Below are 12,223 nucleotides of genomic sequence, written 5' to 3' on the forward strand. Positions count from 1 at the left end.
AACCCAGAAATGCTGGCAAACATACACAAATTCTTCAATGCCTGGGGGGTCTCCTTCAAGGTGGAGTGCCAAAGACCTGCCACTGCTGCCATTTTCCTGCCCAGGCATTCAAAAAGGTCAGGAATGGTGCTTCTTTTAGGTTCTCCTGGGAGGGAATAGGCTCTCACTTTTTGTCACTTGACTAAGAGAAGTGGATGGTTTCTTTCTTTCTAAGAGTTAAAAGTACAGCACTTACATTGACTCATGGGTAAGTTGACCCAGTTTTTTTGGGTCAGTTTTGACTAAATTTCTAGACTTATACATGAATATATACAGCATATCAAACTGTCATCCCATGCTATAATAGAAAAATGGTAATAAGCTTATTTTATAAGACACAAAATTAAACAGTTGTAAAATATATATATATATATATATATATATATATATATATATAATGAACAAATAGAAAATACACAAGGGATATGAAAATTACTTCTAAAGGGACTCAAGCATACACATTTTCCCCTTATGCGGGGGAGGGGGGTCCGGAACAGATAGCCCATGTAAGGGGAGGGCCAACTGTATCACATAATATATGGTGCTTCTCCATTCCACTAACATTAGTACTGTTCTCATATTTTTATAAGGCATCTATGGGCTGATTTTTTTTTCATTGGAGGACATGCTGGTGCATATTTTTGTCCATTTATGTAATCTGGTCCTCTATGAATAATTTTCATCCTTAATAATCACTGAGACATTAATATTCAATATGGCGATTACATTTTAAAAAACTGTCATGTACATGAGGGGGAGAGAAATTTGTTCAGAGGTTTGTTTGTTTGTTTGTTTTTGGTTGATTTTCCCAATTTGCACCTCCTGAAATTAACAGTCAGAAATCCTTACATTTCCAAGTCTGCAGTAAATTCCACAAAAGAATAAAAAAACCTATCCAATAATATGCACAAATATGGGGGGAAACACAAACAAAACAACAATCCTAAAATGTGGACACAGTTTTGTCACTGTGAGTATTATATGAAATCATACACATGTGGGAAATGTACACAAATTTGAACATTTGAAAAATGTGCACACAGAGAAAAAAAAGTCATATGGAACAGGGTAGAATGGTCTTCATGGTGCAAATCAGAATATTTCAACATCCTCAAGGTTTAAAAGTCTTCTATAGTATTCAAGTTAATTCTAGAAATATATTCTAAAATAAGTTAGTTGTGACACCTGCACCATTTGGTCTCATTTCTAATATAGATTGTGAAGTTTCTGCTACTGATGTGTCCTTTGCCAACTCTCTCTGTACTTATATGGTAAACTATAATGAATTCAGTTGGTATGTAAAAATGGAAACGTGTTTATAATTGCATTTATCTTCCTGTCATATTTTATCAGTCAATCTGACAGATAATCTGCTGCCACTAGCTTTGAATACAGATTTAAAAGGCTATCTGCTAATTTAAGCTGTACAAAAAAAATTAATTTCAACTGCTACCTTGCCTTAATACCAGAATAATTAAGCATACTTATACTATTAAGTTTCAAAAGATATGTCATTTTCCTGTGAATTTTCCTGTATGTTTTTCTCTTCTGTAATGTGTTTCTTCCACAATAACTACTTAAAACTATATGTAAATGTATATACAGTTTTATCCAATATGGACCAAATTCCTTTATTGTTTCCTGCTGAATTTACAGTGCTACTCAGAAACAGCATAGAACAAGTGGCTATGTAAGCACAGGCTATACTACAAGAATATTCCCCCATGTGCCTTGATCTTATTCTTTCTGTCCCCTGTGAATTTTGTTCAATCCAGCTAATTTGTTATATAGGTTTTTAATTGGTTTTAGATTGAATGATTGTATGGATTGTTTTTAGAATTTTTGTATTGTTTTTAAATGGTATGGGTGGGTTTTTGAATTGTTGGGCTATGGGTCGTCACTTTGTATTGGTTTTGATGGTGTTTTTGTAAACCGCTGTGATCTACAAGGAATAGCGGTATAGAAATAAAATTTCATTCATTCATTCAATATTACTTCTATTTTCTTAGAAGAGAGGACACAGACACAGAGCAGTCCCTTGGGATTTTTCTGCAATTAATTGGGAGTTGTTACAGCTCTGAACATCATGGCTTCCATCTGTTGCTTTTCACACTTATATTACACTTATCATCAAGCAAATGAATGAAAATATATAGTACTGTACAACATTTTCCACCCCATGAGAGATCTATTTCCATGCAGAAGCAGCAAAAGAGATAATAGCAAGGGAGTCTTCTAGCTACTAAACAACATACTCCTCCTGAAGCTTTTGCCCTGGGAATGAGGCTGGAATGCTCCTGCTGGAAGACCATAAGTGCTCATACGCTGAACAAGGTTGGCTACATTTCCATGCCTTTCCCTCTTGATTGGCAAAATGTCATCTTTAGATTCCGTCTCTCTCTGAACTTCCTGGTAAAAATAAAACAGGGGAGATTCAATGCTCAAGTCTTAATTATTAATACTATGCTACAAACATGCACTAGAGAGAACTCTTTCCATTCATAGGAACCCACAGGCAAATCCTTGAAAAACTATTCTTAATCAGCGATTTTGCTGAGGGCTAAATCCCATGTTAGTCCCAACTTAATTAAAACCATGAGGGGAAATGGGATTTGTTGGTTATCACTTCCATAAATGCTATGTCTACTTTAGTTGTGATTGATCAAAACAAATTAACAGAAACAACAACAATAACAACAATAATTTTTATTTATCTTTCCCACCTCTCCCTGTGGATCGAGGCAGGATTATATCAATAAAATAGTAAAATACAAGTATAAAAATACAGATAATAAAACACTAACAATATAATTTTAAATGAAAACATCATCTGAACAACCAGAAACAGCCAAAAACCTATTGTTACTGTATAACCAGAGTAGAGCGTTTTATCTTAAAATCTCCTATAACAGGTCAAGTGGGTAAGCCCACCAGAATAGAGTCATTTTAAGAGCCTTCTTAAAGGCATCTAATGTGGTAATAAGACGGATATCTTCCGGTAAGCTATTCCATAATTTGGGGGCTGTGGCCATAAATGATGTATGAGAAGTTGTTGTTAGCCTGGACTTATGGTGTTCTAATAAATTATTCCCTGATATTCTGAGAGTGCGAGGCGGATTGTGTAGGTAGAGGCATTCCTTCAAGTAACTCGGGCCCAAGCCATGTAGGGCTTTAAAGCTAATAACCAACACTTGTACTGTGCCTGGAAGCTAATCGGCAGTCAGTGAAGTGATTTCAATACAGGTGTTATATGGTCCAACCTCGGTGTTCTGGTGACCAATCTGGCTGCCGCATTTTGAACCAATTGAAGCTTCCGAACTTGATACAAAGGTAGTCCCATGTAGAGCGCATTACAGAAATCCAAACGAGAGATTACCAGTGCATGTACCACTGCTTCATACAAAGGTAGCCCCATGTAGAGCACATTACAGAAATCCAAATGAGAGATTACCAGTGCATGTACCACTGCTTCAAGGTCCTTTTTTTCCAGGTAGGGACGCAGCTGGCATATCAACCAAAGTTGGTACCAAGCACTCCTGACCATCACATCTACTTGAGATAACAACTGTAGAGATGGATCCAGGAGTACTCCCAAACTGTGAACTTTGTCCTTTAGGAGAAGTGTGACCCCGTCCAGGACTGCTTGATAAAGTTCCATCCCCAGATTTGGGGTACCTATCGCGAGCACCTCTGTTTTCTCTGGATTCAACTTGAGTTTGTTTTCCCTCATCCAGCCCATTACCGACCTAAGGCAGGCATCCAGAGGAGAGATGCCATCCTTAGTCACTGCAGCAGTCGGAGACATAGAGAAATAGATTTGGGTGTCATCAGCATACTGATAACACCATGCCCCATGTCTCCGGATGATCTCTCCCAGCAGCTTCATGTAAATGTTAAACAGCATTGGGGAGAGAATCACACCTTGAGGGATGCCTCTCTTCCCGAGAGGTGGGACCTGAGCCACTGCAAAGCAGTGCCTCCAATACGTAACTCCCTCAGGCGTTCCAGAAGGATACCATGGTCAATGGTATCGAAAGCCACTGAGATGTCCAAGAGCACCAACAGGGTCACACTTTCCCTGTCGATGCCTAGATGGAGATCATCGACTAAGGTGACCATGGCCGTCTCAACTCCGTATCCCATCCTAAAGCCAGTTTGAAATGGGTCCAGATAATTGGCTTCATCCAAGACAACCTGGAGCTGAAAAGCAACTGCCCTCTGACTCACCTTGCCCAAAAATATATCCAGAAAGAATCTTGAGATGGTTTGAAGCTGGTTCTTAGCTCATTATTTGATACTAACTAGTGACAGCAATGTAGCCTGAATAAAGAAATTAAGTTTACACAGCTCTGCACTGAAAGATTAATTTTGGGTCATCCTATATTAGAGCACCATGATCTAACCAAAACTTGCTAATATATTAAATGCATTTATATTCTAATTGTTAATATAAAAATAATCAATGCATATTGTTATCTGCCTTCAAATAATTTCTAATTTACGATGATCCAAAAGCAAAACTATCACAGGGCAAGATTTGTTCAGAGGTGTTTGCTACTCCCCTCCTCTGAAGTTAAGAGAATATGATTCATTCAAGGTGGGTTTTCAGAGCTCAGCAGGGATTACGGTCTTGATCTTTGTAGTCTAGTCTAACACGCAAACCACTACACGAGACTGGTTCTAATGATCAATATATTAATTCTTAACTGGAGTATATGCAAAATTCCAATGATTTGGAGGTAGTCTTTTTTTATATAAAATTTGGGATATACAGTGTGCCCGCGCCACACATAGGCGCACAATCCACGACTTTCAGCTTACACGGAAGCTGCACTGCCATTAAAGCAATGGCACATGCGCTGAGCCATGTGTGCCGCCTTGAGCTGTGAGCAAGCACCTCGAGCTGTAAGCATGCGCCTCATTGTTTCCAATGGGACACGAGCATATGTGGATTTCCCCTTACGCAGGGGGATCTGAAACAGATCTCTTGCATAAAGGGAGGGTCCACTGTACTACTTAGGTTGCAAAATACATATTTTTTAGACTTGGGTTCCATCTCCAAGATATCTCAATTTATGCTGTTTTTAAATTATGTTTTAATTTTAATATTATTTAATTATTTTTAACTTGCATAACTAATGTTTTTGTTTTATCTTTTTAAAGTATTGTAAGCCTCCTTGAAGTAGGCAAATGCGTAGCTTGAATCCCATTTTGGGAGAGAGGCAGGATATAAATCCCATAGATAAATAAATAAAGTATGTACAAATATTCTAGAATCCAAAACTCTTCTGGTCCCAAGCATTTTGGCTAAGGAATACTCAACCTGCGTTATAAAATCCAAATAACACTTATAGTATTACAGTCAGCCCTTGGTATACACAGACTTGCCATCCATGGACGACAAGCCCATGTCGTTCCCAATGGCAGAGCAGCCATGCAGCCACACCACCATTCGGAACAACAGGGCTTGTCTCCCCACTGAAGGCCCAGAAGGTCAGAGAAGCCTCTAATAGCTGGAACACAAAAAGTTAACTCAGGGCTCACCGGGCTGCCTCTGCCTTACCTCTGGCTGCCTCCTCTTGCATTCTGCAGTTTGTAGTTCAGTGAATATTCACTTCTCTGGCTGAATATTCTAAATGCCCCTCCCTAAACTGCAAATCCCAGAATGCAACAGGAGGAAGCCAGAGCAGTTAAAGTGGAATAGCAACACTTTAAGAGTGTAGTGTGATAATCTCCAATGGCAGGGAACAAAGAAAGAATTGCAGTTCTAAAACTGCATGCATTCATGGTGTACATTAGACAGCAGGGAACATTACCTATAGGTCCCATCAGATTGTTTTCCTAACACTGTCTTCATCCCCCACCAAGTGATTAGTACCTTGCTAAATTCCTTGGCTTATACATGAAGTATATACAGTACATTATTCATTCACTCTTCAAAAACAATGTCTATGAAAGATTATTAAAGAGTGGCAGTAAGTGTTAGTAAGCAGTGATTATTTTAATTAGATGACACAGACACACTGCAAGTGCAGAAACAACTGAATACAATATCTGTCAGTGAATCCTGGGTGAAGAACTCTTAATCAGAAAGATCTTGAGTGCCTCTGAGCATATGCAGACTTTCCTGCACAGTTCAGTCACTGTGTCTTTGCCACTCCCAATCAAAAAATGTGGTATACAAAGATCAATAGTAAAACACAATTTGCATGCAGGAGTCAGAGATCCCAAGCTCCATAAGCGGCATATTGTAAAGACCAATATTATATGGAATTAAACTATCAAAACCATTTAGAAGAGGCTCCGGAACTTTTTGGCTCTTCCCCACAGACCTTTTATCAGTACACAAAGTCTTTTTCTTCCCCTGACAATCATTTGAAAACTAAATGTTTTTACAAACAGGACTTTTAAGAGAGATGCTGTCCTGTTTTATCTATAATTTTTTTACAGTTAACTGTACTTTTTAAAATTACCTTTTATCAGTTTTACCTGAGAGAGAAAGTAACAAGAGAGCCATGAGAGTCTAGTCAAGAAGCATAAAATTAGAAGAAATAAAAAGTTATAGGCTCGTGTAGGTTCACTTAACTGAATGGGAGACGAGAAAAGGAAGAATTCAAGATCACTGCAAAGTTTCATGTCCCAAATACAAAAATAAAAGGAAAGAAGGAACTTGCAATACAGGATGTAACCATGGTCTGCAACCCCAAATTGCAGGGAGCACTTAAACAATAGTTTCCCATTTCATGTCTGAATAGAAAACTGTGGTATAAAAGAGGGGTACAAAGGCAGAGGAGAGTTAAAGGGTCATTCGGGTCATTATAGATTCTCACTCCAGTATTTGTTGGATAGAATACTATCTTTTAAAACAGACAGTTTTCACTACCATAAAAATGAACAAGAAACTGACCCTTTAACACGTCACAGCATTTATTTAAATACCTAAGTGTGGGATTCTTTACATTTTGCTTTGGTACAATGACTACATGAGAGATTTTACTTGAAAACACAGATTTTCATACATTTTAGGCAAAACATACAAAATCATGTGTAAGAACTTTTGCAATGAAAATAAACACAGTGTGGTGAGGGAGAGGAAGGGTTCCTTCAGCAAGAACAGTTATTGTTGGCACTGAACCCCAGATAATCAAAGACTATTTGCTTTCTCAATTTAGCCCAAACTAGAAATTATATACACAGTGTATGGATATCTAGAACAAAGAAAAAAACTGTACCTTGCCCTACAACCACCACTCCCCAGTGCCTACATTTAAACGAGTTCATCCTGGTGAATTCAGACCATTAAAATGTTTGAAAAGCAGTATCTGAATGCAAACATATAATGAAAATGAACCAAAAATAAACAGGCATCTAAACTTAGGAAATGTCACATAATTTTCAAGCATTGCATCAGACACAGTACCATAAAACTCAATCATTTTTCAAATCAAAACAGACTGAATAACAAAGATTTAACTGAACTCAAATAACCAATCACAAAAATGTATGATTATATTACTTTCGCAAAGAGAGCTTACCAGTTCTGAAGACATATTTGTTTTAACACACCCACATATGTGTGCATGTTTCCGTGTGTTGAAGGAAGTTTTAAAGAAAGTACTGCAGTGAGCAAAGTTCAACTAATAACTCAACAAGCTTCCTGGTTTTGTTTTACAGCTGTTAAGAGTAGATGCACGCACCTGTAAAGGCAAATCACCACTCTTTTCTCCAACAATGTACTATACTACTCATGTATATCTCTGGTAAAACTCTAATAGGGAGAAGGAGGAGACTATGATGGTGACGATGGATGAAAATGATGACCAACAGACTTCACAACTTCCAAACAGATTTTACAAATAGATTTTTTTTTTACAAACATTGAAATGAAATCAAACTATAACTGATTTTTTTACACATTTCAGTAAAATCCTAAGATGTAAAATGCATATTATCTATAAAGGAGTCCCTTATGACTACCAAATATTTTCTATTTATTTTCCTTCAAGTTTTCTTGCAGCTAAAACACACAGAGTTGTTCAGCAAGTTACAAAAAGGTGATAACCTTCTAGTAAAAGCAGTTTCTTGATTATAGCAGACTGCTATTTTTAATTTAAAAAAGTCTTCCACAAACTTTTCACTTTGTACTCATTTTATAAGGAGCACTTCTGTACATAAGAAATTATATTACTCAGCCAAATCAAATTTGAAAGTACATCCTCTCAGAAACAGGCACCCGGTGAATCCCAAGTAACTCCTAACCAGTATGGAAGAAATCAGAATATGTACTGTATATACTCATGTATAAGTCTAGAAATTTTAGTCAAAAAATTGACCCCCAAAACATGTCTCGACTTATCCTTGGGTCGATATAAGTGCTATACTGAGGAGTCCACTCAGAGGTAATACTGTCTCTGAAGATGATGTCTTTAAAGTACATAGACCCCAGATATTCAAAGATGTCTTTAAAGTACACAGATCCCAGATCTTAAATGTAAAGATGTTTAAAGAAAGCACGGTAGCAGGCTTTATTGTGCTCAGACTTGCTTTCTTCAGCGCAAGCTTGATGGTAGCCCTTACCACCACCATAACCACTCCAGTTGCACCTGACTGCTTGTGTTTCTGTGGTCAGTGCAGGCAATGTATGGGTAATCTCTCATTCTCTACTTGATCTGGAGAAAATTTTATTGGTCAGAATTCATTTCCAAACTGGGAATAACAACACTGAACCCTCTTCTCACTTGGTGGTCTTGCCCAGAATTGCCCTTGCCAAAGTTCTTAACACAGGGGACACGGTGGCTTAGCTGACTTCAAGGTCGGCAGGTTGGTAATTTGAGACCCAAGTGTCGTGTAACAGAGTGAGCTCCCTTCACTAGTCTCAGTTCTGCCAACCATACAGTTCGAAAGCATGTAAAAGTGCAAGTAAATAAACAGGTATCACTTTGGTGGCAACATAACAGCATTCTGTGCAGTCATGCTGGCAACATGGCTATGGAGTTGTCTTTGGACAATGTTGGCTCCCTCGGCTTAGTAATGGAGATGAGCACACACCCCGTACAGTCAGACACGACAAGACAACCTTCTCAAAGAGGAAATCTTTATCTTTAATAACTTTATTCAAGTCACTTCTAATTTATGGTGACCTAAGGCATAACCTATCACGTTTTTCTCTTGGTAGGATTTGTTGAGAGGTGATTTACTACTACATAGCCAAGCAGGGATTCTAACCCTACTCTCCAGAGTTGTAGTCTAACACTCAAACCACTACACCATGCTGCAGTGTATTACCAATATCAAAAGTGCAGAATTAGTGGGAAGATTCTGAAGGTCAACTTGCTCTAACTCCCACATTTATTCTATCTACCAGAAAACATGGAATGCTTAGCAGACAAACTTTTTGATGGGGATTCTGTTAAAGTTCACAGCCTTCTTACTGTCAATAAGTTGGAAACGGCAATCTTTGTTCCCCACCTCCACAAACAATCAGCTGGACAGTGAAGAAAAGTGGTTTTACACTGATCCTATATTCTGTTCTTTTGAGTCTAGCAAGCACCTTGGAGCTACCCAAAAGAATGAATACCATAAGGTCTTTTATTTATTATTTGTTTGTTAAAGATAATTTTAACTTTCCTTATTTCTTGAAATACCAGGTGATCTGTTACTCTGACCTAGTATAGTAATTCTTTTAAACCAGATTTTAAAATGACATACAACATGCTTGCAAAATCAGAATAGTTGCTAGCTAATCCAGACAGCTACAAGCACAAATGTGATACACATGGAAATATTACCAGAAAATGTGAAACCATGGGGGAAAATACTTCTGGGGAAGCCAGGGTACTGTTGGGGAAGCCTCAGGGTTCTGTTCTGGGCCCAATGCTATTCAACATCTTTATCAATGGCTTGGATGAAGGAATAGAGGGCATGCTTATCAAATTTGCAGATTACACCAAATTAGGAGTAGCTAATACCCCAGAGGACAGGATCAAAATTCAAAATGACCTTGAGATTAGAAAGCTGGGCCAAAACTAACAAAATGAACTTCAACAGGGAGAAATGTAAGATACTGCACTTAGGTAGAAAAAATGAAATGCATAGATATAGGACACCTGGCTTAAGGAGACTACATGTGAAAGGGATCTAGGAGTCCAAGTAGACCACAAGTTGAACATGAGTCAACAGTGTGATGCAGCAGCTAAAAAGGCCAGTGCTATTGTAGGCTGCATCAACAGAAGTATAGTGTCTAGATCAAGGGAAGTAACAGTGCCACTCTATTCTGCCTTGGTCAGGCCTCACCTGGAATACAGTGGACCCTTGTTATACGCTGTGGTTTGGTTCCAAGATCCCCCGTGTATAACAAAACCCGTGTATGCTCAAGTCCCATTAAATATAATGACATAGCAAAATGGTGTCCCTTATGAAAACTGGAAAATCAAGGTAAATTTATACTTTTTTGGAACATTTTCAAACCGTGTATGCTTGAATCCGTGTATAAAAAATCCGTGTATAAGAAGGGCCGACTGTACTGTGTCCAGTTGTGGTCACTGCAATTTAAAAAGGATGTTGACAAATTGGAGCATGTCCAAAGGATGGCCACCAAAATGGTGAAGGGCCTGGAACCATGCCTTATGAGGAAAGACTTAGGGAGCTGGGTATGTTTAGCCTAGAAAAGAAACAGTTAAGAGGTGATATGATAGCCCTGCTTATGTATTTGAAGGGGTATCACATTGAGGATGGAGCAAGCTTGTTTTCTGCTGCTTCAGAGACTAGAACATGGAACAATGAATGCAAGCTACAAGAAAAGAGATTCCACTTTAACATTAGGAAGAACTTCCTGACTGTAAGAGCTGTTCAATAGTGGAACACACTCTCTCACAGTGTGGTGGAGTCTCCTTCTTTGAAGGTCTTTAAATAGAGGCTGGATGGCCATCTGTTGGGGATGCTTTGATTGTGAGTTCATGCATGGCAGAATGGGGTTGGAGTGGATGGCCCTTGTAGTCTCTTCCAACTCTATGATTCTATGATTTTATGAAGCAGCACTTTTTGAAAAATCAAAACTTATGCAATGTTTACCGTATATACTCGGCTAGAAGTCATCCTTGTGTATAAGTTGAGGGCAGGTTTTGGGAACAAAATTATGGATTTTCATATGACCCATGGATAGGTCAAGGGTAAAACTGCGGGGCATGTAACAAAGGATGTAAAGGATGAAGCAAAGGAAAATGATGCCAAAAAACATACGAAATTCCAGCAGGCCTAACTATTTGTGCTAACTCTCAAGGCTGGATGGATGAGAGGAACTATGTATAGCGGCTGTGCGGTGCATGGAGGAGGCAACAAGGCATGGGCAGGGCTAAGAAAATGCACACCTGTCAAGAAGGATAAAAAAGCCAAAGCAAAGAAAATGGTGAAGACATTAGCACTGATTATAGCCATTAACATTTATTATGGTAACATTGCCTGATTTTAACCCAGAAAAGCTGACAAACATACACAAACATCTTATTCAAATCCTTCAAGGCCTAATTCCTCTTGAGGTTGTACCAAAGAACTGCCACCATTGCCATCTTCTCACCTAGGCACTGAGAAAGTTCGGAAGTGGTGTCATGGTGGAGAGAACAGAGGGTAGGTTTGGTGTTCCTTTTAAGTGCTCCCAGGAGAGACTAAGCTCTCCCCTTACACCACACAGAGAAGGCCGTGATTCCTTTTTTGTACAGTACTTAAAATTTAGCTATGGATAAGTCAAGCAGGATTTTTTTGGTCAATTATTTGACTAAAATTTCTAGATTTATATATGTGTATATACAGTATTTTCAAATCAAACCTACACACATGTTACTGCTTTAGCAACAGAAGATGCTTGACTCCTAATTTAGTATATGAAATTGTATTATTTTTGAATATTTATGAAATTTTAAAATATGTCTTTTATTTAATACAAATAAAATTATGAATATATATATATTAAAGGGAGATCTTCAAACTGATGTATTCTATGCTATCTAAGCACATCTATCGTAATTTTTGAGGGGGGAAATTAAAACAAAACAAACAGATTTTGTAATAAACTAAAATGTAGTATTCAGACAGCATACTACAAAAAATCTTCCAAGATTTTTTCTAGGTTTTATCTTCATACAGAAGAGTCTGTCTCGTACATGTGTGACCTTCAATAAGTACAAAAGCT

At 38.1% G+C, this 12,223-nt stretch overlaps 1 protein-coding gene across 2 annotated transcripts in view; it reads right to left on the minus strand.

Moving 5' to 3' along the window:
- LOC121931577 (CD2 associated protein) overlaps positions 1–12,223 on the minus strand; it is a 90,133-nt gene that overhangs the window by 56,098 nt on the left and 21,812 nt on the right. For both annotated transcript variants that reach the window (XM_042469497.1, XM_042469487.1), the window contains exon 3: positions 2,295–2,448. In XM_042469497.1, the coding sequence (XP_042325431.1) occupies positions 2,295–2,448 (154 nt within the window). The remainder of the gene's footprint in view (positions 1–2,294; positions 2,449–12,223) is intronic.

The sequence above is a fragment of the Sceloporus undulatus genome, chromosome 1, assembly GCF_019175285.1.
Source record: "Sceloporus undulatus isolate JIND9_A2432 ecotype Alabama chromosome 1, SceUnd_v1.1, whole genome shotgun sequence".
Classification (NCBI taxonomy): Eukaryota; Metazoa; Chordata; class Lepidosauria; order Squamata; family Phrynosomatidae; genus Sceloporus; species Sceloporus undulatus.